Here is a 27,500-nt window from a genome sequence, read left to right as displayed (position 1 = left end):
GGTTGCTAATACATTTTCCTGCGGAAAGGATAAAACAGCATATATTAATAGACACGGATTAGCACCTTACATCCAAAACCTGCTCTTCGACCAAGTCAACGGGTCTCGGTATCGGTATTTTTACCCTCACCTCGGTTATTATGTTTTTACTGACGTTGATGTTGGATTGTTTGTTTGTTTTGGATGTCAACGTTTTTGGATCTCTCAAGATTTTTGATAAGCTGTTTGGCAGAGTGGTGCTTATCAGTTTTTTTTTATTAATAAACATACAAAAAGTAAACTTGACTGATTGTCATTGAGGTTGTTGTATTATTTTTTTTCGGTCTTAAATTTCATTCAAGGCGGAATTAAAAAGGTCTTAAAAAGTCTTAAATTTGATTTGCTGAAACCTGCAGACACCCTGTGATATATATATATATATATATATATATATATATATATATATATATATATATATATATATATATATATATATATATATATACACTTGGAATTTTTAAGGCATTTATATTTTTGGGGTAGGGGCACACTTGGGTCAGCTTGATACACTTTCAGTGGCACGACAGCCGGTCATAGTCACTTTTTACCACATTTCCTGGATGTACTGGTGCGACGCAACAAGCGCTCCTTGACATGACAGACGGCGGGAGAGAGCGAGCAGACAGACTCGCGGCATTGCAGCCAAAGTGTCAACTTGGACCAGACAAGTAAGTCATACTTAATACCTTTTTGCATTCAATTCTCAAAATTAGCATATTATCTTATCCGTCAAAATTGCTTTTATTTGGTGTTAAACAAAAAAAACAGGGTAAAAAGATCACATTAAAGTGGATACATGTTGAATAAATGGCTTTAATATATACATATGTATATATATATATTATACTTTATATTCTCCCTTATTTCTTGAATTTCATTGCTTATTCCAAGTAAATATGGATTAAAATTGAATCATAATGAATCCACAGCCGCCCTGTAAATAATCCAAACGTTTGTTCTGTATTTCGCACCTGATTATCAGGTTTGGGTAGAGATAGCGTATACTCATAACTTACATTTATGAAAAAGTGTTTCAAAGAAACCTCAGTTCACGTATTTTGTCTTGGAGTGAAACTGCGACTTTTGTATGTGTTAGCATTGCAGCTAGCTAGACCCCTCAAGTATGAAAAGGGGCTGAGAATCACATTTGTTTTGGCTTGTTGACAGTCATGGCTTTTTAAATGTGCACCCCCACACACACTTGAAGCAAGACGGTAGCCGCCTTGGCCCTCAATAGACCAAGAAAACCATGTCTGCCAGATCTTTCAGCTGTAACTCCAAACATTTTCATGGAATGTAAAATATGTAGAACAAACAAACTGTTAACGTCCTAACGTTTTTTTCTTGTGTTTTTAGTTGGAAGATTTGTGACGGCCCCCAGATGATGCACTCAAAAAAGCGAAACAGGACCGCATAAGTTTAAGTCAACTAGGTACCGTGGAACCTCGATTGACAAACTTAACAGTGCTGTGTTTTAAACATAACAAGTGGCTGATGAACCAACCTTCTCTTTATTAACAAGCCAACAACAACAATGACAAGCTGAACTCCCTTTGGTGCCCTCACAAACGATCTGATGTCACTAACTACCATATTGCTACAAAAATTAACATTTGAAAAAGCAAAATCTACTTTACATTGTCATCGGCAAATGAGCAGCTGATGAGAGGAGAGAGAGGAGCATATGGGCGGGAGCGGCTGACACCGTTTGGAAACAATCAAGGTATATAAATAAACATTTACAGAATATTTATACGTAAATAATTAATTTCACAATGTATGTATCAGCGTCTTATAGTCCGATGCGGCTAATACATGCAATGTTTAATTTTTTGTGTGGTGGGTGCGGCTTATATATCGGTGCGCTCTATAGTCTGGAAAATATGGTACAATATATTCCCGTTCAAACCAAATGGAATATTTTCACATAATTTAAAATATTTTGCTGGCCAAACATATACATTATTATTCTACTGTATACAAAATATTTATGTGTAAATAACTCATTTCACAAAAAAAATATCTGTGGTTTATAATCCGGTGCGGTTTATAGTCCGGTGCAGTTTATATACGGAAAATATTTTTGGGTTCTGGGATTTGGTGGGTGTGGCTTATATACCGGAAAACTCTGTTTTTGGGTGGTGGGGTGGTTCAAGTGGTAGAGCGGCTGTCTTGAAACTGGAGAGTTCTTAGTTCCAACCCACCTTCCTCCAGCCAAGTCACTGCAGATGTGTCCTTAGGCAAGACACTTTAGCCGCCTTGCTCCATGTGGTCCCCACATCGCCATATAAACGTAAATGTGTGTGTGGTAGTGTTCACAGAGGCCCTTGGCACAAATTGGCCCTTTTCTTATCCAATTCGAAAGAACTAAAGCGCTTTGATTGCGTTGAGAAAACTTTATTTAAATCCTACTATTATTTTCTCTTTAGTTATTTTGTACACTTTTAACGTGGCGCACTAACTCCTCAAGTCTAAAGTGTCGTCTCGTTTGTTCCGACAGGTCGAGGGGATGTTTGCCAAATCCCCTTTCTCAAAAGGAGATTTTGTGGTGGAGCCCACATGGACTTTGATCCATTTTGTGGAGTCAGTCAGATGGAGGAGCTGTCTTTGTTTTGCCTTCTACGGGAAAGAAAAGACAATGGTGGTAAGTTGACCCTTTTTCCATAGCAGACACAGCTGGTGATAATGTATGGCGTAAAAGAGCATAGTTGTTGGTTATGAAAATCATGTTAGATTATGAAAAAAGTAATTCAGTATATTAAAGTCCATTCATTTCTTTTCTGCTATTCTAAAGTATTGACACGGCCCAAGAAGATGGCAGCTTGGACGCCTTGTCAGTGACGACCACTAAAGAGGGTGAAACCATGCCTGTGTTTTTGCTTTGAGGGCCATACAGCCAGGAGAAGACATGTCTTATGACTATGGAGCAGACAGGTATGTCATTTAGGGATGTCCCGGTCCTTCACGGACTATATTTGTGGAAAAGACTCCTTTGGAAGTGAGTTGCGGTCACATTTCCGGCTACCTTACTAGTGGGGTTTAAATTCCAGGAGGGTACCTGCCGCATGTCTTGCCAGAACACCGGCTCGAATATGAGCGACGGCTGCAACGAACGCATCGTATCAGGGCGGCTATTGTCTACTTCTATGATACTAATCCTCACTTTCATGGCGGCAAATAAACCTTGTCTCATAAGCGTCAGTGCGGGACAGAACGTAGTATCAGTGTATGATGGGTACTAAAGAAATTAGGTCGATAATTTTCAGATTTTAATGAGTACTGTATTTCTCGGACTATAAGGCGGACTTAAAATCCTTTAATTTTCTCAAAACTCGACAGTGCTCCTTATAAGCTGGTGCGCCTAATATACGGCACATTTCTGATTGTGCTTGCCGACCTCAAGCTATTTTATTTGGTACATGGTGTAATGATAAGTGTGACCAGTACATGGCAGTAGCACATAAGAGATATATGTAAACTGCAAGATGAAACCAGTAAACAACACCAAAATGTTATATGTTCCATTAAAAATATAGAACATTACACAAAGCGCTCCAAAATCTGTCAAATTGTTTTTAGTAGGACTTTGGTAAGCCATGAAGCTGCACCGCTTGATGGATTATACTGTGCTTAAACATACAAGTATTATTATGGCGTGTATAAGGACCGAAAATGGCACCCATTAGCAGACATTAATACCTGGCGTTTTGTTTCGCAATATTATGAAAAAGCAATTTTTCTTGCTTTCTAGTACCTGCTGATCTGTATTTCAGATCTGCATAAGTCCTAAAAATGCGTGCGCATCCGCTATTTTAGTCGATGCTGACACTGTAGATATAAGCTTCTTCTTTTTCTCTATCTTCTTGTTATGTGACATTCATCCTCCACTGTTGCCATTTTTAATATAAAGTAGTGTAAAGTTCTTACTTATATCTGTCAGTAGACTAGCTATCAAAGCTCTAAAAATTGTAGTGAATTTACATTATTCAACCAAAGAACTTTAGTCATTAGAGAGTTCAGGTCGGACGTTTCTTTACAGGACACATTTCCTGTGTTGTTGTTTCCGGATGAGGAGATGCTGCTCCGCTATTTATTGAAGTATAGTCTGAATGTCATTAAAACAGTTAGCTCCATCTTTTGACACTCCTTCCACTCCCGTCCCTGCACACTACACCGCTACAACAAAGATGACGGGGAGAAGATGCTGTCGAAGTGGAGGCACGTAAGAAAAAGTGCCCGCAAAATGGCGCATCCTAAAGCGACTGTCAAAAAGCGACTTTAAGATGATGTGTAAAACATCATCTATGCAACATTTTGACCAAAGAACCACCATCACAAGTCATGTAAACCACAAGGAAGTCTTTTACATTTAGAAAAAAAATCATAATATGACCCCTTTTAATGCGTCTTATAATCCAGTGCGCCTTTTGTATGAAAATAGACCCGCTCATTGGCAGTGCGCACTGTGGTACGGAAAATACAGTATTTATCATTGTTTACAAACACAGGGAGTGAGTTCCTGGTTCTGTGTAGGCTTTGAGGGCAAAAATCCTATGATTTAAATAGGAAGCAATCATTGCTTTTGTTTAGTTATTGTGCACCTGACACTTTATTTTGCTGAAAAAATTGTATGTCGCATTATATACCGCAAATTTATTACTACATTTGATTTACAACACAAGCAAATTTTACATTTAAATAAGACATGCTTCATAAAAATGTGTTAATGTCTTTACTTTTGCTTAAACATTTTCAGTTCCACTACCTTTTTTTCCAAAGTATCGGATCAGGATTCAAAGTGGGCCAATCAATCAGATGGGGAATCAAAGGCCAAAAATGCTGATCGGGACATCCCTAATGTCATTTTTCTTGGTCAGGGTCAAATAAAGAGGCTATAATGATTACAAACATGTGGCTTCAATATAATGCACCAGATTGATGCTGATTTGTTTTGTGGTTTCTGCCTCTGTTCGCATTTCAGTAATTAAACAAAGCTGTGCAGCCTGTCGTACAAAGTTTTTCACTTTTTTTTTGGTGCATGTTGTAGGGAAATTAAGGCATTGCAGTGTGGATGTAACCCCTACAAACTTTTAATGATTGTGACAGTTTGATACTTTTCAACTAGTGCTGTCAGACAATTAATCAGATTAATCACTGTGGATTAATTTTGAACACTACCTATTACATATCATCCATTTTAATCTATGTCAATGGGGTTTCGAAAGTTTTGCATGAGCAACGTTTCGAAAAGAAACGAATATACCTACCGTGTTTGTCAAACAACCTGGGTGTAACGGGACACTCATCTCACGAGACGAGATAATACGCAATATGGGGTTTATGAGAACGAGACAGTCTTTGACATTACTGTAAAAAAACAACAACAAAAATGTAAAAAACATACTTTTTGTTATTAAATTGCTGTTCTGCATGCATGACAAATGACATCATCTTATTTGTTGTCCTCAACTTTCCCATGGAGAGGACTAACGTTTAGTCCTAATGCCTTGCCGGAAAGGCTTTAGGGGTTTTTTAGTCATTCCGTTTTGCAGATGGGTTGATTGTGTTGACCTTGGATTAACTGCATGACTACACTGCTTTTGACACTTTGAAGTCAGACATTTGCAATGTTTGCTGCTGTGAACAAAATGCACTCATTGCTGCTGAATTGTGATTTCAGACGTCTGGCTGTCAGGTCTCCACACCAACAGAGACACCTCCATGCACCGTCACATGGGTAAGAATCAGTTGGCTTCAACATCTGCATCTATGCTCACTTTAAAGGCCACCTAAAATGAGATTTTCTTACTTAAACGGGGATAGCAGGTCCATTTTATGTGTCATACTTGATCATTTCGCGATATTGCCATATTTTTGCTGAAAGGATTTAGTAGAGAACATCGACTTTTGGTCGCTAATAAAAAAGCCTTGCCTGTACCGGAAGTAGCAGACGGTATGCGCGTGGCGTCACGGGTTGTAGAGCTCTTCACATCTGAACATTGTTTACAATCAAGGCCACCAGCAGCGAGAGGGATTCGGACCGAGAAAGCGATGATTTCCCCATTAATTTGAGCGAGGATGAAAGATTCGTGGATGAGGAAAGTGAGAGTGAAGGACTAGAAATAAAAAAAAAAGAAAGACTAGAGAGCAGTGGGAGCGATTCAGATGTTATTAGACAAATTTACTAGGATAATTCTGGAAAATACCATATCTGCTTATTGTGTTACTAATGTTTTAGTGAGATTATATGGTCGTACCTGTACAACCTGAAGGTCGGCCCCGCACCTTTCTTCAGCACCAGTCGACGGGTGGTGGCGATGCCCATTTTTGCCCTTCGCAAGGGAGCCTCTTCGAAACACGATCTTTCGAAATGATCGCTGCATAATACACTGTACTTTGTGTCTGTGGTCCAATCCAACCGTGTTCGCTTGACCTCTCTGTTCCATAGTTAAGCTTGACTGTCATCTTTCGGGAATGTAAACAATGAAACACCGGCTGTGTTTGTGTTGCTAAAGCCGGCCACAATACACCGCTTACCACCTACAGCTTTCTTCTTTGATGTCTCCATTGTTCATTGAACAAATTGCAAAAGATTCAGCAACACAGATGTCCAGAATACTGTGGAATTTTGCAATGAAAACAGACGACTTAATAGCTGGGAACGATGCTGGAACAAAATGCCCTCTACAATCCGTGACGTCACGCGCACGCGTCATCATACCGGGACGTTTCAGCAGGATATTTCGGCGTGAAATTTAAAATTGCAATTTAGTAAAGTAACCCGGCCGTATTGGCATGTGCTGCAATGTTAAGATTTCATCATTGATGTATAAACTATCAGACTGCGTGGTCGGTAGTAGTGGGTTTCAGCAGTTCTTTAAGTCTACATTGGTTCACCTGTGGCGTTCACTAGGGACCGACCGATTATCGGCGCTAATCTTTAGCATTTTGGCATACACTATATTGCCAAATGTATTTGGCCGCCCTTCCAAATGATGACAATCAGGTGTCCTAGTCACTTACAGGTGTATGAAATCAAGTACTTAGGCATGGAGTCTGTTTCTACAAACATTTGTGAAAGAACGGGCCGCTCTCAGTGATTTATTGCGTGGAACTGTCGTAGGATTCCACCTGTGCAACAAATCCAGTCGTGAAATTTCCTCGCTCCTAAATATTCCAAAGTCAACTGTCTGCTTTATTATAAGAAAATGGAATAGTTTGTGCAATGCGTCCTGAATTGGAACGCTCTCGCACTCAGGTTGCATTCCTTCGAGCACATCCCCAACAAGTGTTAAGCGTCATCATTATTCGCCAAAATGGACAGTTACAAAAAAAATAGTTGGCAACGGAACAGAAAATAGGTAAGAATAAAAAAAATTTTAGGGACTAACGTGAAAGTTCCACCACTCTTGTCTCCGACTGTTCGCCCACATCGAAGCAAAGCAACCCGTATAACTGCCGGAGCCAAAATACTTGTCGTCCTCCTTCTGAGGTGCAGAAACTATTGACTTTGATTGCACACAATCCTTGAAATGTGCCAGTACTGAGACCGACTAGTGTGGAAGCCGTGTTTACTTCCGTGAACACTGCAGTGCGTGCAACTTCATGACGTCATGTGCGCATGCGGGTCAGATTGCATTCACTTTCCAATTTTTTTTTTTTTTGTAATGTGAATGTCCGCTTAAAAGATCGTATTTGACTGAAAAATCGGAATTGCACATTCAACGCTGCAGTGTGACCGTAGCCTGAGTAGGGTCTATATTGTGACACGGATACAACATAAAAATGGAATCATCATTAGTGGCAGTCTGATTTTCTATATTTTTGCCATGCTTTCATTTTAAGTAGTCATTTACCAGTCAGCATTAGTTTGACAAATCACAATCTGACCTGAAGACATTTGCTGGAGTTTTTATGATGCAATTATTTATGTGAACGAGTTAAAGTTGAATTCAATGGACAACTTACTCTAAATATTTTTAATTTAAATAGTGGTCTTTGTATAGGTTTATTTGTGTTATTCATATCTACATTTTTCACTACTTGTAGGTCAAAGAAGAATCCGGAGCGGTTATTTCAGCCAGCAGAGTTGGAATCACTCCTCGCCTTGTAGACTACACGGATTCTGATGACTCTCAGAGTTCATCCGCCACTTTTCCCCAGCTAAATGAAAGCTGCTTGGTACTTTGAAGTTACTTTGAGTATTATGTTCCCATTGCATCTTGTACACTGGTAGAAATATAACCTCAAATTTCTGGACATCACAGACATGGAGTCTAACTCCTCAACTTGATCTGATCCTGGACAGGCCGTCTAGTCCAAGTTTGATGAAGACCGAAAGTATAGAGGTGTGCTGAAGACTTCTTTTTTTATTCATGACAATGCTTAAATTGGCTGTTGACTTGATTTTATCATTTTATTTTCTACAGATGAGTGGGCCCATTGATTTTGATTCAAAGGAGCTTGGAGATCCCACTTCAGTCAACGCTGGAAGAGAGTTTATTTCTAAGAGTGGTCAAGACGCTTGTGAAAAGACAGACAAAAAGGCCAATATCGTCCCAGTTGATCAGAAAATGAGGAAGCGGAGATTTCAAAAAATAGAAAGGATGTCGGATGAGGGACAGCTTTCATTGGAGTCTACAACTGAAAGGGGGCACTCACCTGCAAAAAAAGTACGCAGGAGTTGCAGAAGCAGATCCTCTAGCAGAGTATCCTGCCCAACGCCAAAAACTACTGCTAAAGCCATAAAACCTGTCAGAGATTCTGTCCCAGGTGGACCGCCTGACCATTTCCTTGTCAATCCTGCTATTTGTAAAAAAAAGAATGGATCAAGAATACCCAGCAAAAAGCACTATTGTTTGTACTGTAAGTCGGGGGTTATAAAAATACCAAGGCACTTGCAGCATGCTCATCCAGACAAGCCCGAGGTTGCAAAGGCTTTGTCCTTCCCAAAAGGCTCCAAAGAAAGACACGTGCGTATAGCGCATCTGAGAAACGAGGGCAACTTTCTACACAATGTGGAAGTGATGAAATCTGGTGTTGGAACCGTTGTGCCTCGCAAGCAACCAAAGGATGGCTCTCATGTGGAAGATTTCCTGCTTTGTCCTTATTGTCAAGGCCTAATTTTAAAGAGGACCCATTGGAGGCACCTGAGGCAATGCAAGTTAAAAACTAATAGTCCATGTAAACCTGGCAGAACTCGCGTCCAGTCCATCTCTGGGTTTGCATCACTTCCGCCAGCTGAAATAAAAGAACAACTTTGGAGGCTGATCAACAGCATGTTTCAAGACGACGTGTATTTTGCAGTCAAATCGGATTCCTATGCACTCGAGTATGCTGAGCATTTATACAAGAGATATGGGTTTGATGACCGCAAACATGAACATATCCGGCACAAATTGAGAGAGCTAGGAAGGCTTCTCCTATGCGCAAGGCAAAGCACTCCTCTGAAGACCATTCAAGACCACTTGAAGCCTGCAAATTTTATGCATGTTGTACAAGCTGTGAGAGACATGGCAGGCTACAGTTGTGAAACAAACACATTCCGTAGTCCAAGTCTGGCTCTCAAAATTGGATTTAGCTTGAAAACAATTTCAGTGCTTGTTGAAAAACGTGCAAAGACACAAAGGGACTACAGCGCGGCCAAAGACGCTCGCTCATTCCGCACTATGTATGAAACCAGGTGGAAAGAACTGAATTCATCCGCTTCACTTAAAACACCTCAAGAGTCTGAGTCGAACCCTCCGCAGTTGCTTCCATTCATCCAAGACCTGCAGACGCTGCACTTCTACTTGGATGCTCAGCAACGGGAGCTTTTTAGAAGATTGTCCTCAGAGTCGTCCCTCCAGACCTACATGCAGCTGACGAAAGTCACTTTGACCCAAGTCGTTTTGTTTAATCGAAGCCATGCTGGCGAAGTTTCAAAAGTTCCGCTTTCTGCATATTTATCTCCCAATGAACCAAAGCCACACGAGGATGTCGCACTATCAGAACTCGAAAAGAGACTTTGCCCGCATTTCCGGAAAGTGGAAATAAGGACTAAACGGGGAACTAAAGTACTTGTACTTTTGACTCCAGCGATGCAAAAGGCACTGGATCTGCTTGTCAGCAAACGGCAGGAATGTGGGATTAACCCAGAGAACACATACCTATTTGCAAGACCAGACAGTTTGATCTTCTACCGTGGCTGTGAGAGTCTTCAATACTTTTCCAATATCAGTGGTGCAAAAAGCCCAGAGAATCTTACTTCGAGAAAACTTCGTAAACAAACAGGAACCTTGTACCAAGTCCTCAACCTCACCAAAAGAGAGTTAGACCGGTTGGCAGATATCCTGGGACATGACAACATAAGAGTCTACAAACAGTTTTACAGACTTCCTAAGGGCACACTCCAACTTGCTAAAATCAGCAAGATTCTTACAGCTCTAGAGCATGGACGTCTTTCAGAGTTCAAGGACAAATCCCTGGATGATATTAGCATTGATCCCGAAGGTATGAAATGATTTAGTCTTCCAAACTTACAATGTATTCCTATTTGGATTTATGTTGGCTGTTATTCAAATGTTTGAGGATCAGGTGATGCATTTGTCATTTTGGTGGGGCCATACAAGCATTTCCTTTTAGCCCATTATTTTACTGTTTCCTCCCATCAAAATACTTATACTAATTTATGCATTATCACTCACATTCATATTTCTTACTTGTTTCTACATTTTTCACTCCTTTAGATACTTCATCGCACATTGATAGTTCTCATGTTTATACACTATTACTTAAAACAGTTGAGAGTATTTACTTTGGGATAAAATGACTGCATCTAAAAAGAATTAAGACTTTTTAACTTAATTTGAGTTTCTTTTAAAGTAGCAGTATAGTGGAAAAACAAGTAGCCTCTGTATGAAGCTGTTACTGTATATATCTGATTTATGACACCGAAAGACTTCCAAAGTTTGCAAATAAATGGATATGATCAAAATAGTATCAGATTCCCGAGACGTTTTAAGAGAAAATGAGAAAGCCAGTTATGTCATCGCGTGACGTAGTGGTAGGGACCGTTGACCATCTCACCAAAAACAATGCAAATCGTGCAGACTTGGGGCGGTATAGCTCGTTTGGTAGAGGGGCTGTGCCAGTAAATTGAGGGTTGCAGGTTCGATCCCCGCTTCCGCCATCCTAGTTACTGCCGTTGTGTTCTTGGGCAAGACACTTTACCCACCTGCTCCCAGTGCCACCCACACTGGTTTAAATGTAAAAATTAAATCTTGGGATCCACTATGTAAAGAGCTTTGAGTCACAAGAAAAAAAGCGCTATATAAATATAATTAACTTCGACTTTGTGAAAGCCTATAACGATTACTTTGGCCTTATTGTGATCCAGAACCTTATAATGTTGATCCTGAATATAAGGAGGATGATTTACAAGTTTTATAAGATGTGCTCTGCTAAAGAGATGCATCATAAGTGAAACACTAAGCATCATGTAGCAGTACTGCTAAGTGCAATACAAGAATTACAAACTAATAGTAAATGGGTTGTACTTGTATAGCGCTTTTCTACCCCTTTTTAAGGAGCCCAAAGCGCTTTGACAGTATTTCCACATTTGCCCATCATTCACACACTGACTACAAACTACAAACATGATAGAACGATAGCTTACTGTACAATGTCTGCTCTCATGTGATGACGACTGATAGGATGTCCATACGTTCCCGTATATCGAAGGGTTAACAGGGAAGTCTCCCTGCAGACACTGCCTTTGGTTGTGTGTGTTTGTCTCCGTCTCCTGGTATACATTGACTGTTACAGATGAACAGCATCAAGATTCAAGGCTAAATCCTTCTGTAATCCAGATGAGAGACATGATTTATAATCTAGAATAACTTTGACGAGCAGTGACGCGATGATGTGGGAGCATCAGGACATCGCTGCCGGCTCAACAGTAAAGGCAGCATAGGGCTACTTAGCAGTATGTATCATTGCGCCACAGAGAAATAGTTTGTTTGCATTCGCTTTTAATAACAACATTGCTAATATTTGGTTAATATACAGGTTACAGGAGATGTAAGTAGAGTATGGTTGGCGGGTTTTGGATGGTTATTTAGAGCAGTGGTCCCCAACCATTGGTACCTGGCCTCAGAAGAATTACATTTTTTTTTTTTTTTTTTTAATTCAACATAAAAAACACAAGATACACTTACAAGCGTTGACCGGTCCGCAGCTACAAAAAGGTTAATTTAGAGGATTTTGTGGGCAAAATAGAGAGACACCATTGATTACATTGTTAGCAGACTTTTGATGTATTTATTTACGACTTAAAATACATTAAAAAGGAAAGAACACGTGTTCATGTCTTACAAAGGATTGTGAATGATAGACAGTACATCTCTAACCATTTAATTTTTGCGTATTTCCAATATGACTAATCTAATAATATAGCCACAGTGCTGGAGCTTTCCCATTGTGACGTTAATCTCCAGAGATAGCCGAATATATTCGGAGCGGAATATTCAAAATGGCTGACTGAATTTGTGGCATTATGAGATTTTTAAACTGTGTTTTACATACTTTGCGTATTGGATATGGTTTAATGGTTACAATGAAATACAATTAAGCATATAAAGTGAACTTGATTTTCCACTCAACCGCTACTTTAAGCACATGACCTGAATGTAAAAAAAAAAACAGTACTTAATGATAATTGCATAGATTTGTAATTGCCACAAACATCACAACAAGAAGAAACACAAAATATTCTGTTTGAGTCAAACTTTGTTTAAAACCGGTCACTCTATCACGCTGGTTACATTCAGATATCATGAGAACAAGACCACACGTAGTACCGCTACTTAGCCTTTAGGAGGCTCCAGACAATGGAATGTTTTTATCCCCGACTTTCTGAAGAGTATATTGTATGTGTGAGCGGGCCACACTAAAGAATAGCCCTTCATACATTTTCTTCTACCTTCTTTAAACTCCACAGAGAAAGTGCACCTTGACAGCACCCAGGCCAGAGCCCCCCGGGGCCCATGTGACCCTGAATCAGCCTATGAGTCATCCTATGAGTCAGATCCACCGGGTAAGAGGGTTTCAGAGCTTAAACAAAATCCCAACATTACACTGTTTAAATGTTTGTAAATCTTTGTTTTCAGCCAGTCAACTACTGTATTTTTCAGACTATAAGGCGCACTTAAAACCCTTTCATTTTCTCAAAACATGACAGTGTGCCTTATAACCCGGTGTTCCTAATATATGGAATATTTTTGGTTTTGCTTACCAACCTCAAAGCTATTTCTTTTGGTAGATGGTGAAATGATAAGTGTGACCAGTAAATGGCAGTCACACATAAGAGATATGTGAAGACTGCAATATGATGGCAGTCACACAGAAGAAATATGCAATATGACTCAAGGAAACAAAACCAAAATGTTATATGTTCCATTGAAAATATAGAACATTATACACGGCGCTCAATAATCTATCAAAATGTTTTAGTAGGACTTTGGTGAGCTATGAAGCCGCACCGCTTGGTGGATTGTACTGTGCTTCAACATAGGAATATTGTTATGGTGTGTGTATAAGGTAAAACATTATCTGGTGTTTTGTTTCTTACTATCTGGAACCTGTTGCTCTGTATTTGGGATCTGCATAAGTCCTGAAAATGTACACGTGTCCGCCTTTGTAGTCCGTGGCGACCCCGTAGTTGATAAGCGTCTTCTTTTTCTCTATCTTCTTATGACATTCATCTTCCACTGTTGCCATTTCTAATATAAAGTAGTGTAAAGTTCTTACTTATATCTGTTAGTAAACTTGCCATGAAAACACTAAAACATACTGGTGTAGTGACTTTACATTATTCACCCAAGGAACGAGAGTTATTAGAGAGTTCCGATCGGACGGTTTTTCACGGGACACATTTCCAGCCTTGTTGTTGTTGCACTAGTGAGCCACAAATGAGGAAATGCTGCTCCGATATTGATTGAAGTAAATTCGGAATGTCATTAAAACAGTTAGCGCCTTCTTTTGACACTTCTTCCACTCCCATCCTTGCACGCTACACCGCTCCAACAAAGATGACGGTGAGAAGAGGCTGTCAAAGGTGAGATACGTAAATAAGACCGGCCACAAAACGGCCCATCCTGAAGCCACTGTCAGAAAGCGACTTGAAGATGATGTGTAAAACATCATCCATGCAACATTTTGACAAAGAACCACCACCGCATGTTATGTACACCACAAAGAATGATTTTACATTTACAAAAAAAATTAAATAATATGACCTCTTTAATGCGCCTTATAATCCTGTGCGCCTTTTGTATGAACATAGACCTGAATAGACCCGCTAATCAGCAGTGCACCTTTTACACCGGTGCGCCCTAGGGGACAAGTGTTGTAAATTAGCTTTGGCTACAAACACTATGATGCATACATTGGATAACTGTTTCAGATGTCTATGTTTTTTTTGTATCCGTCCCTATTTCAAATAAACCTTAATAATAATAATAATATGGTCCCGAAAATACAGTAGTTGGACAAGTCATTGTGAATAGAAGACATATTCTGATACTTGATGAGATCCATGTCTGATACATTTTGTGGTGATGTAAATTCATAAGCCATTCTTGTACCTAATACTATATGAAAATATAGCAGTATATAACGAAAGAAAACAAACAACCGTGCTGTCGTCCTTGATATTTTGGTGTTCAAACATGTTGTCCTCACCAAATATACTTCAGTCCGTGGTGCATACTAATGTCTTCACTAACATCACAGTAATGAAGAAAGCCTACAACAATTGTATATATTTAAAACCTATCCAATAGGAAGCAGTAATTCATTTTTTCCCCTCAGATAAACCAATGTCCACACGGGCCACAGACAAGCAGACACGTCCGAGAAGAATGCAAGGTAAGACTATTTCAATCTTACATTTCAAAAAGGTAAGGAACATGTTAAGAACAACTTTGTTTTGTGTGTTGGTCTGCAGGGCGACGACTTGGCAAGAGGAAGAAGTGGGGTGAGGTGGAGGTTTCTGCTGTGGAAAGACACATGATGTCCTTTATCACAACATGCCGGGTACCTGGTAAAACTGATTGTGATAACTGTTTGGACTTGGAGACAACAGCTCTTCGAAACAGGGATTGGCTTGACATTAAATTTTATGTCAAAAATCGCATTACAGCTTTGAGAAAAGGAGGTTTGAAGCGGTAGTTGGCAAAGAAATGTTTTGTTTTTATTGAGCCCACAAAAGTTCCCCGTCTACATAGCAGAAGAAGAAGAATGTTTTGCACTTATAATTTTGAGTCTGTTTCATTTAAATGCTTGATTCATATTGTAATTTTAATGTTTTAAAAAATCTGTTTGAGTTTGCGAAAACAATGTTTGTATATAATTTATTTTTCTTGCATGATAGCAGGGCTGTCCAACTATTAAAAATAGATCTTGATTTGCAATGTCTGTCTGTCACTTCCAATCACGTTGTGATTGGAAGCTTAGAATTGGCATGATGGGAACTGACTGAGAGTTATGTGCTGCAACTTAGTCCAACAGACTTAAAAAATAGGAGATGGGACTTTGCACTTAAAATCAAGCATTTGTGTGTCTTATAAATTCAGCTCACATACTCAAATTCTAATGAATATTTACCTTTGTACTCTCTTTCAGTGACTATTATCTTATTTGCACCTTACAAATAATATGCTCAAATAAATGTTCAACTGTATCAGTGTTTAAGGTCCCTACAACGTAAGTTAAACTTGAATGTGTGTCAATTGGTCCAAAGTAAGACAGGCAAATCTAAAAGTGTGTACGTGGCTGTCCCACAAATCACTAAAAACCTGAAAAGCCCACAGAAAGCTGTACCTGTTCAGCTGACAAACTTTACTTTGTCTGGTCCGATTAGGTTCATTAGGGCTTCGAAGAATTATGTATTTTTTTATTTTTATAGCCAGACGTGTGTCTTGATTTTTGTAGTTGACAGTTTTGACTACAACTGTGGCCGTCCTCAGAGGTTCTCAAGTGACTGGCTATAATAATAAAAAATATATTTACTTTTTCTTGTTGACATTTTAAAGTGGGGTCTGTTACTGGCTGCTCCAGTATAGCAATGCTGTGGAACCGTCAGTAATGGTGGTTCCCACCTCACATGTTCTCAACTCGTGTCCTTACAATGTGGTCTAGACAAGACTGTGTTCCTCACTGGGATTACCAATCAACCATCTGTAGTTCTCAGCGCATTGCACCTTGGTTGCCCGCTGTGTGTTTCTGTGTGTGTGTGCGTACGGTGTTGCTGTTTGTCAAAAAAAAACATTAAGGTAAACTTTATATTATGTTCGTGCTCAAACAAAAGTATAATTACTCCTAGGATTTTTAAAAGCCAGCCACTTTAGTAGATTGAAACTTTTTGCCGATGTGATTTTACTGGAAAGAAGCATACAAAATGGGCTCAACCAACCAGCTCGTAATTTTCTAAGGCTTCTGACCGATTCTGACAGGACATTTTGGGAAAATCAATGTGCTCGGAAGAATATTCGAGAAACAGATGCAGGTAAGCGTGCTTTAAGTTTCATTTTCTCATTTTGTTGCACTTTTTTATGTGTAAAACTATTTGAAGACCAGTGAGATCTGGCCAATCACTGACAATTTCACTGCAATATAATGCATCAAGAAATGTAAGATAATAGTAATGCATGGTTGACCTTGACTTGCAAAGCTATTTGACGTAGAACCAATGATCTTACAGCAATATGTTATGAATGGTTATTCAGGTTTACCACATTGATTTGCTTATCTTGCACCTGTCACTATCAGTGTTATAATTATGACTTTGTTTTTTCTCGCAGGAAACGAGACTCTGGAGGAATTCTGATTAAAGAGAGTATGGGAGAAGCAGGTACATACTGTAAATGCCTAAAGAACATGTCATTGCACATTGTGTGCACTGTGCCATGCACCAATCACCCTTCATGTCCGCGAGATCTAAGTTTTGATTATTTTCAATCAAGCTACTGTTAAGGCATACCTTTTTTAGAATGAATATAGTTTTTTTGAGAGAGGCTCTACACAACTCAAGACTTTTCCCCCGCCATGCATGTGGGTTGTTCCTGGACTGCAAAGTGTTTGCAGCCAGTTTGATCAGTTAGGTTTCATGTAAAAAGTATGCGAACATGATTGCTTTTTCTGTCCATTTCATCGTCAACGTCCCATCACACCATTTACTTGGTTCCTGCTTATACTTTTACAGTGTCATAGCACTGCTTGATCCAATAAAACCATTAACTGCTCTTGAATGGGTGACGTGGTTTTTGTACCAGCGATTTAAATGGTGTCGTTTTTGTTTTGTTTGGGCTAGTATGCGACGTGTGGCCGTCACGTTCACTTCTGTTTGAATGAGCCTGTTTGAATGAGCCTGCGTCTTAGGAGGGCATTGCCAAGGTGCTGGTGCATTACACAGCTGCACATATTTTGAAATTGCACTAACAAGCATTTCTCATCTAATTCACTCAGTGTAATTATGGTAGGGTCTGATTTGGCCAGGAGTCTTATGTATACTTGTTCTTTTACAGGCCTATACAAATGGAGAGAAGAGGTCACTTGAAGAGCAAAGTCCAAAGGATTATTTTTCTCCGCAGTGTTTAAATTTCCCACAAACTGGCGAGAAAACACTAAGCAGTTGTGCAAGTACCAACTCCAGAACACATAAAGACATCCAAAAGGATGCGAGTGATTCTGGAAAGACTGCTTTCAATTCAGATTTAAATCATAAAAGTCAAGGAAATAAGATGTTACAAGACACAGAAGCTGTTTTGCCAAGTAAATTGAGACCAACTGTTAATATTCCAAATCTGACTATAGATGTGGAGAATATTCTGGTAAAGCATTTGGACAAAACTAAAGGAAACAAGGCAAGCTACACAGGTGAAAACGCAAACAAGGGGGTGACAGGTCAACCTCATTGCACAGCCCAAGTCTCATGTGAAGCGGGCTCACAAGACAGAACAAGGAGGTTAGGTCATTCAAGGAAAACGTCCGAAACCAAACAACCGACACGAACAAGTCAAAGGGCGTGTAGGAAAGTGGTTAGGTCACCGGAACCCAGCACTGATGAGGAAGACGTTAAAAAGGAGCCATGCATAAAGCATTTCTGTTTATATTGCAAGATGCCTTTCATCCAACTAGCAAAGCATTTAGAAAAGAAACATGCTGACGAAACAGACGTGGCACATGCCATCCACTTTCCCAAAGGCTCAAGAGTCAGAGAATCTTTGCTCGACCAAATACGCAGTAATGGCGATTATGAGCATAACACCAAAGGTCTCACAAATCCAGGTAAAGAAGACGGATCCCAAAAGGAATTAAGTCCAAAAATATGCGTTAGGGACTTTCTACCTTGCCAGCACTGCTACACTTTTTATCGCAAAACTGATCTGTGGAGGCATGAGCGCTCCTGCAAGGCCAGAAAGGGAGATGAAATGTCCAGCGGAATTCCAAAACAGGGAGACACAAATGCCAGCACGACCTCACAGCTCCTTCCAATGTCCGAGTTCTTAACAGAAGGCTGCAAGGAAATTATCCACATCATGCATCAGGATGACATTGCGAGGCATATCAAAAATGATCCACTCATTTGCAAGTACGGCAATGCCTTGTCTGCAAAGTACGACCATGACAAGTCTCAGTTTGCTTACATTGGACAAAAAATGAGAGAATTAGGTCGATTCATGCTTGCGGTCAAAGAGCTTGACAACAGTGTACAGTATTTGCATGAACTGTGTCACCCATCAAGGTTTGAATTAGCTGTTGAGGGGGCCAAAAAAGCAAGTGGGTTTGATCCAACATCCACTAAGTTTAAAACATGTTCCCTTGTCTCAAAGATTGGGTACTCTTTGAAACGAGCAGCAGAAATTGCTTTTGGCGAAAGTCGTATGACCGAAAATAGCCAAACGGAAAGTGAAGTTAAGCAGTTCATACAGCTGGTGGATACAAAATGGAACCACTGTTTTTCTCAAAAATCTTTATCAGTATCTTTAAAGCAGGAAGGCAGGAAAGTAGAAGTGAACACATCAAGTGTGACAGAGGATTTGATAAAACTTCACAGGTTCATCACCAATGAGGAAGATGAAGCGAGGAAAGAGCTAAAGGAAAGTCCTAGTGTGGCCAATTGGAAAAAACTAAGTGAGGCCACACTAGCAGATGTCTGCCTCTTCAACAGAGCACGGGTAGGAAATATCGGTAGACTGCTCTTGCTTACTTACACCAGCAAAAAGTTTTGTGGTAAATTTGTACCATCTGCGGATCAGATTAAGAAATGCACCAAGCTGGAAGTGGAACTCGGTGAACACTTCACTCGGTTGGAACTAGAAGGTCAGTATGGAAGGAACATGTTGGTTCTGCTTACCGAGAAGATGAGTTTGTCACTCGACCTTCTTGTGGAAAACCGCCAGAATGCCGGTGTGATGGAAAGTAACCCTTACCTTTTTGCACGGACGGAAGGCCCGTCCTTCATCCGAGCACTCGACTGCTTCCGAAGGGCTACAGTTGAATGTGGTGTAAAAAACCCAGAGGCACTCCTGTCGCCTTCATTGAGAGAGCGAATCGCCAACTGCTGGCAGCTCATGAGCCTCAGTGAACCTGAGTTGGATGGAGTCGCCAAGTTGCTGAAGAAGAGCAGCCAGGAGTGTTACAAATTGGCCAAAAATGCAACGCAGCTGGAGGAAGCGAGTAAGCAATTGCTCCAGTTGGAACGAATACAGATACCGGTTTCAGCTAATCCACTGAGCATTGGTGAGCATCGTTTATTTTGTTCTCATGACTCGTTAAAATAAGTCAAATTTCCACCAAGTGGTCCAGTTTGATGCGCTACAGTAAATTGGTGAATCTTAATCAGTTTTACTTATATTACATAAATTGTCTTTTTTTTTCTTGATGCATTCTGAATTATTAGACAATAGCGTGTCTAAGTCTTAACCGCACAAGTAAACAATCTAAATATGGGACATGTTAGGACACTAGACCATGGAACCATGTGTACTGAACGGTTCTGCTTGGTGGAACAGACGCTATTGTCAATCACTGAATACAGTTTATATTTTGCTGATGATAAATCATTTTAAATGTTACCATTTCTAAGGCTTTAGATTAAATGATTATTGTTATCTTTATAGGAACTCCATCAAAAGCCACTCTGAAGAGACGACCCTGGAGTGAACGAGAACAAGCTGCTGTAAAACATAACATGAGTGAATTTTTTGGAAAGATGAAGGTCCCAGGCAAAAAGGATTGTAATGCTTGCATAGCTGCGGAACCAGATCTCAGTGGAAGATCATGGACAGATATCAAAAACTATGTGCACAACAGCATTCAGACCATACGTAGGAGAAGTAACCAGCACAAGGATGAAATGAATAGCAAAGACGTCAATCCAAAGACAGGAGTATCTGAGGTCCAAACCAACACAAGGACAGATTTGGAAGACCTGGCAGTTGGTTGTATCATGTCTTCAGGGCTTCAAGAACACTTAAGAGAAAGTTCAAATTGTTGCATGACCATGGTACCGCACACTAACCTGACAGAACCGACCCATTACACACAAGATATGCCTTTAACATATACGTCCTTATGTCCTGCCAGCTCAGATATGGTCCATACCAGTCAGCCTTTGATGTCCTCATTCACGGCGCTGAACGCGACAGATACTCAAGTAGTTCCCACTTTTACGCCACTCAGCACTACAAATGCACTAATGTCTCCTGTGTACACATCAGACCTCAACAGTATACACCCAATGGCAGCTTCATATTCACAAAATTCCTTGAGTATTCCACAGTCTCCTATGTATGCCCCTCAGGACCATTTAAATGTCCCAATGCTTCCTAGTTTTAGTCCACATAGTGTTTTAGGTACCTCAATGCTTCCTACATACACACCATTGAACTCTCCAAGTCCGCCAATGGTCCCTGCGTTCTCCTCACCCCTAAACGACAGAAATAGCATGATGGTGTCTTCGTTCACGCCTCTGAACAACTCCAGTACATCGTCCTACCCAACAAGTCCACCAAGAACTTCAATGACTGCACAGGTTGTCCCAACAGTCCACGGGGCTGGCATTCCCGACAGATTGCCGCTGGTTCCAGAAAGTCCATCTGTGACTACTCTGAGGAAACAAGTCCCACCGTCCGCCAAGCCTCAGAAAAGAATCAAGAGGTTGTGGAGTGGTGAGGAGCAGGCAGCGGTCAGGCGTCAGTTTGGAGACTTTTGTAATCTAGTCAAAGTGCCCGGCAAGAAGGACTGCGACGCTTGCTTGGCTGCCGAACCTGCGTTGAGTAGCCGCACGTGGCGGGAGGTCAAATATTATGTACACAACTCAATCCAGTCAATCAAAAGACGAGGTCACACAGCTGTCCAGAAACAAACTGAAGGGCCGAAACAGCCACTAGAAATTCCCGTGTCTAACCCAGAGTGGGATGGTCCTGTTTATCTGTCACTGTAGATTGTACAAACATGTTGGAATAGGTTCTGTTATCAACCATCTTTAGAATGAACAAACAAAATTACTGTACGTTAAAAAATATGCTTCCACCAGTCTTTTATTAGCCATCGTAATATTGTATGTACAATTTGGACAGAGTGCCCGGTCAAACTGGTCTATTCGGAATCAAGTCAACTAGAACCAGTTATTAGTGGTTTACTTGTGCATGAATAGCAACTCAGTGGGTGAAACTGAGCGCCTTGTGTGATTAGTTTGCATATACAGTACCTTATGATCAGTGTGGAAAATCGTCCGTACTTTGGTTTATATTTGTGGTAACATTGGTTGGGTAAGCGAGCAGCATCTACCAGCAAATCTTTGTACTTGGTCTTTCTGACAGCTGTTAATTGAGCACCTTGACTCCTGAACTATTTTACTCTTAAGCCAACTTACCATGTTGTAGATGGCCCCAATATCCATAGCACTGTGTATAGACATCTCACATGCCCATTCATGTAAGTTATTTTGGTCCTTCATTTTTTTATGTGTATTGCAATGTTGCCGAAAAGCAAGTGACTGCGTATTACAGTTTTAGTAATTGGTGTATTTGGATGTCTCTCAGAGAGAAACACTACAGGGTGGTTTTAAAAAAACAACCTAGGTCAAAATCACCCTGATGTTTTATGTTTTAAAAACGGACTCTGCCACTTTCACTGTCATAAGAGCCATTGTCTCCTCCAAAAATTCCACTTGAGAAAAATAGTCCGAAGATGCAAAACACAGGCTTAGAAGTTTTAATATTTTCTTAGTTTTACAGGCAAAATATGTCAATGCAGAATCAAACTGTATTTTCTTGAGGTTATTCATTTTGGAGATAGGTGTAAGTTAACTTCCCATGGCTCTCTTGTGCAGACGTCTCTCACCGGCCCCACTTCCTCTTTCCCTTGCCTTCCTTATGCCTGTCAGGACTACAGATGGGTATTGTTAATATTCTAACTAATACTAGTACAGTGCACTAACTTTTGAAGCGGTGCCGGTGCTTAAATGTGGCCCTAACCAGTACTTAAAAATGGAAAACATGCACTTTTTAGTTTAAAGACAACAATGCCAATTTACAGAAATGTGTGACAATTCAGTTGAACAGGCTAGCACAGGGATGCCCAACGCGTGGCCTGCGGGCCAAATTGGGCCCCTCCTGGTCGCCAAAGGGTGTCTCCCAACTTTAGTACATATTCATCCTGACCTCTTTCAAGCGCCACAATCGTTGATGGCATGATCGCAAGGCTCCTCTGTAAAAAAAAATAAAAAGTCAGATCTTACTGTACAAATCTGGTAGCTTAATCACCAGAAATTTATAGTAAAAATATCATATATACATTATTAGCCATAGATTTAATTTGGGGAAAAATGGCAGCTCAACCAGAATTTTAACTTAAAAACCACAGTGGTACAGTTTTTTTAATATAGAGTCCTTATCATGGGGTATCAGGCCTGATTGCAGGCATTGATGATCAGGGCTCGCCAGTCTTCTGTGTCGTCCGCCCTATGTATAAGTTCTATATTGTTGATATTTCCCATGAAATGTCTTAGGCTGTTGATATGTTGTCCGTTTTCGACCGGGAGATTTCTTTCCTAGTTTTCCTGTTAACATCAGTTTTTCTAAGGTGCCTATTGTAATGATATGTCCGAGGAATTTCAGCTGCCTATTTCGAATCGTTGCAATTAGAAATCTTGTTTTTGCCCTCGCCAATACCTCTTTGTTACTTTTCTTTTCCGTCCATCATATGCAGAGTATTTTTCTGAAGAACCACATTTCGGTTGTCTCTAATTTTCTCAGTTTTTTGATTACTTAAAGTCCAACATTCACAGCCGTAAAGTAGAACAAACCATACATACGTTTTGAGGACTCTGGTGTCAATTGAGATGTTTAAATATAAGACTCATTTTGTCGAAGCTGTTTTGACCTGGCAATCAGTTTCTCTTTTTCATCAGAGGTTACTGTGACACCCAGGAGTTATTTGAATTGATCGACCTGATTTAATTTCTTTCTAATATAAAGTACTTTGGTTTCAATTCTGGTGATTGAGCTGCCCGTTTTTTTCTACCTCAAAATGTATCGATGTATTATTTTTTTAGGCTAACTAGTTAGGTCTGGAATTTTCAAACCCTACACTACAGTAAAGTTGGGACTTTTTGGCGCTCAATGGAGAAAGATAATCTTGCTCGCCACACTACGCCCACATCTTCAGTTAAATTTTGAAGCGTTTAGGTTTAGTCTGTCCTGGTAAAGTTTGAAAGCGATCAGATAAAATATCCCTGGGGACCTGGTGACAGAACACCTGGAAATGGTGAAAATCTGCAGAAAATGACCTTTTTGAATGTTTTTGGGTTAAGAGGTAGGTCAAAGAGTTGCATTGTATAGCTCGGTTGGTAGAGCGGCCGTGCCAGCAACTTGAGTGTTGCAGGTTCGATCCCCACTTCCGTCATCCTAGTCACTGGCGCTGTGTTCTTGGGCAAGACACTTTACCCACCTTCTCCCAGTGCCATCCACACTGGTTTAAATGTAAAAATTAGATATCAGGCTTTCACTATGTAAAGCGCCTTGAGTCACTAGAGAAAAAGCGCTATATAAATATAATTCACTTCACATGATAAACAGGATTAAGCACGGGACTGTGTGACAATTTCTAAGACCTTTTTCCTGAATCATTGCCGGTATGAGGTTAAATTCCCCAGTTGCCTGGTAAAAATGGCTGTTTGGCCCGTGGACCATTGGCATATTTTCACTCAAGCCTTTCAAGATAAAAAGTTTGGCACCCATGGAAATGACTAACTACTGCATTCCAAAATAAGTACTAAAATCCACAACAAGTTGTCATAGTTATTATAGGAAAAATAAACAATGTAATGTTGATGCACATCATTTTGTGGTTTGTGAATGCATCTTGAAGGTCGATAAACATGTTATTTGCATAATAACAGGTGGCGCATTCTGCACTCACTTGCCACCAGGCTACTTCTTTTTCCGGTCTGCATGTTGGCACCGGTACCTTTTGTTGAGCTAGGTTTCGGTACCCATCCGTGGTCATGCCGCGTTCACGGCCTCACAGAAAGTCGGAAACCATAGAACTCTTCAAAAATTCACATTTCCCTCTGTTTTTAAAAAATAAAAAACCCTCAGAGGGGAGCCTTGACATGATTGCCTGTTTTAGAAAAATATATCTACCTCCTTTTGTCTGCCAGTAATGTTCCGCTTTTATTTTACGTTGGCCAAGAAATTAAAAAATGACAGATATTGAATTGTCCTTCCAGTAACGAACTGCACTTAAAGCAAGACTTGTTTGCGTTGTTTTTAAGCCCATTCACATCAAACTTTTATTTGTCAAGACAAGTTGAGTTAGCAACTGAGTAATCATAGTGTGCTTATAAAAGGATTACTCACTGTGTGGCACATGTCTCTTTGTTGCCCCGCTGTCCCGGTCAAACAGTCGTATCAGTAACCGTGCTTGCCCTCAGCATCCCTGATGTATTTCATACATACCATGATATTTTCCTGTAGCTATCAAAATTGTCCAAATATTTGTTCTGAAATAGATGTTGAACTACTAATAACGTATGTTGGCCCCAGTTGATGCTTTTTATCGTGTATTGTAAGAAACAGAACCTGTGCTTGTACAATAAAACATTTTACATGTGTCCATTTGTTTGGAGTTAGTCATCATTGGGGGTTGGAAACTTTTAAGCCGTCGTCACTTGTCTCCAATACAAACAAACTTTCAAAAAAGTTTGTAATAATGTTCATTTTTTTAACTTTTTCTTGCGGAAGAACTCACTTTAGAAGCTTCTTAAGAGGCTGAAGAACACACTCTGAGCGTTCTCTTCCGCAATCGTTCAATTGATAAGATTTTCACGGCTCCACTTTCGATTTTGCTCAATGATTCGGTTCCTTATCGGTTCTTTTTGGGGAAAAAAGAGAACAAAAAAGTGGATTAGTATCAATTTTGATTAGTTTAGAGGTAACACAACCATACAGAGCCTACAATTAGAACTTAAGAAGCACATCTATCTAAGAAAAAATAACTATTTTCCACATAAATATAAGAAATAAATGTTTATAACTTAACAAAATAAAACTTATGTGGAAATTACCCAAGAATGTAAGATTTTAAAATGCTTAAGAATCTTTGTCATCTCTGTGGTGAGTTCAAGAAATTGGAATTTGGTGTAAAGGTTTTTATATATTAACAAGGTGAAACTAATATATGAAGGCTTATAACATGCAAATTATATTTCAAGCATTCTTTTGATATTGTTTTCATGACTATGGCTTATGAAAAATTTAAAGAGAAAATGTGTGATTTTGAAAAACTAACCAATGACCATCAAAAAGACATGACTCACTTTGCACGTTCTATCACATCCTGAGGGGGACAAGTGGTAGAAGATGGATGGATGGATTAGTTTTACATTTGAAGTAGGATTTGCTGACATGAATGAACATTTTGCAACATGTCTAATTGAAGGAAAACAAGCGACCCTTCTGACTACAGGTTAACATTCACCTACGGAAAATCCGGAGCACTGTGGCAAATATGTGCAAGCTTTTGGCCACAAACTTAGTCACTGCTCGGTTGCTCATTGCACTCTTCCCTGCTGTTGTAGAGAGAGAGACGTGCCACAGTTGCGACCTGGAGCGGGTACTTACTGCCCGTCAGTCAGAATCCTGTCTCTTGTCATGCTCTTCTACAAACCCTGTTTCCATAGGAGTTGGGAAATTGTGTTAGATGTAAATATACATGGAATACAATGATTTGCAAATGCTTTTCAAGCCATATTCAATTGAATGCACTAAAAAGACAAGATATTTGATGTTCAAACTCATAAACTTTATTTTTTTTGCAAATAATAATTAACTTAGAATTTCATGGCTGCAACACGTGCCAAAGTAGTTGGGAAAGGGCATGTTCACCACTGTGTTACATCACCTTTTCTTTTAACAACACTCAATAAACGTTTGGGAACTGAGGAAACTAATTGTTGAAGCTTTGAAAGTGGAATTCTTTCCCATTCTTGTTTGATGTAGAGCTTAAGTTGTTCAACAGTCTTGTTGTCGTATTTTATGCTTCATAATGTGCCACACATTTTCGATGGGAGACATGTCTGGACTGCAGGCGGGCCAGGAAAGTACCCGCACCCTTTTACTACAAAGCCACGCTGTTGTAACACATGGCTGGGCATTGTTTTGCTGAAATAAGCAGGGGCGTCCATGATACCGTTGCTTGGATGACAACATATGTTGCTCTAAAACCTGTATGGACCATTCAGTATTAATGGAGCCTTTGCAGATGTGTAAGTTACCCATGCCTTGGGCACTAATACACCCCCATACCATCACACATGCTGGCTTTTGAACTTTGCACTCATAACAATCCGGATGGTTATTTTCCTCTTTGTTCCGAAGGACACCACATCCACAGTTTCCAAATATAATTTGAAATGTGGACTCGTCAGACCACAGAACACTATTCCACTTTGTATCAGTCCATCTTAGATGAGCTCGGGCCCAGCGAAGCCGCCGGCTTTCCTCGGTGTTGTTGATAAATGACATTCGCTTTGCTTAGTGGAGTTTTAACTTGCATTTACAGATTTAGCGACCAACTGTAGTTACTGACAGTGGTTTTCTGAAGTGTTTCTGAGCCCATGTGGTGATATCCTGTACACACTGATGTCTTTTTTTGATGCAGTACCAGCTGAGGGATTAAAGGTCTGTAATATCATCGCTTACATGCAGTGATTTCTCCAGATTCTCTGAACCTTTTGATGATTTTACGGACCGTAGATGGTAAAATCCCAAACTTCCTTCTAATAGCTCGTTGAGAAATGTCGTTCTAAAACTTGTCGACAATTTGCTTACAAAGTGGTGACCCCCACCCCATCCTTGTTTGTGAATTACTTAGCATTTCATGGAAGCTGCTTTTATAGCCAATCGTGGCAC

General features: G+C 40.0%; 1 protein-coding gene across 6 annotated transcripts in view; it reads left to right on the top strand.

Annotated features, from left to right (window-relative positions):
• The window catches only part of mphosph8 (M-phase phosphoprotein 8), a 55,860-nt gene that overhangs the window by 17,516 nt on the left and 10,844 nt on the right, over positions 1-27,500 (top strand). For 2 of the 6 annotated variants that reach the window (XM_061918261.1, XM_061918260.1), the window contains exons 8-9: positions 17,604-19,821; positions 20,202-25,203. The exons of 1 other annotated variant lie outside the window; for it this stretch is intronic. In XM_061918261.1, the coding sequence (XP_061774245.1) occupies positions 17,604-19,821; positions 20,202-21,526 (3,543 nt within the window). In that variant the 3' untranslated portion in view covers positions 21,527-25,203. Of the gene's footprint in view, positions 1-508; positions 1,472-1,561; positions 1,763-2,539; positions 2,684-2,833; positions 2,974-5,719; positions 5,777-8,088; positions 8,221-8,306; positions 8,388-8,468; positions 10,531-13,018; positions 13,115-14,889; positions 14,947-15,025; positions 15,485-17,603; positions 19,822-20,201; positions 25,204-27,500 lie in introns of those variants that run through there. 3 more of the 6 variants (XM_061918264.1, XM_061918265.1, XM_061918262.1) reach the window with 3 other exon arrangements.

The sequence above is a fragment of the Nerophis ophidion genome, linkage group LG13, assembly GCF_033978795.1.
Source record: "Nerophis ophidion isolate RoL-2023_Sa linkage group LG13, RoL_Noph_v1.0, whole genome shotgun sequence".
NCBI classification, from domain to species: domain Eukaryota; kingdom Metazoa; phylum Chordata; class Actinopteri; order Syngnathiformes; family Syngnathidae; genus Nerophis; species Nerophis ophidion.
The sequence above is the reverse complement of the archived record's forward strand: the minus strand, read 5'-3'. Positions and strand labels throughout refer to the sequence as shown.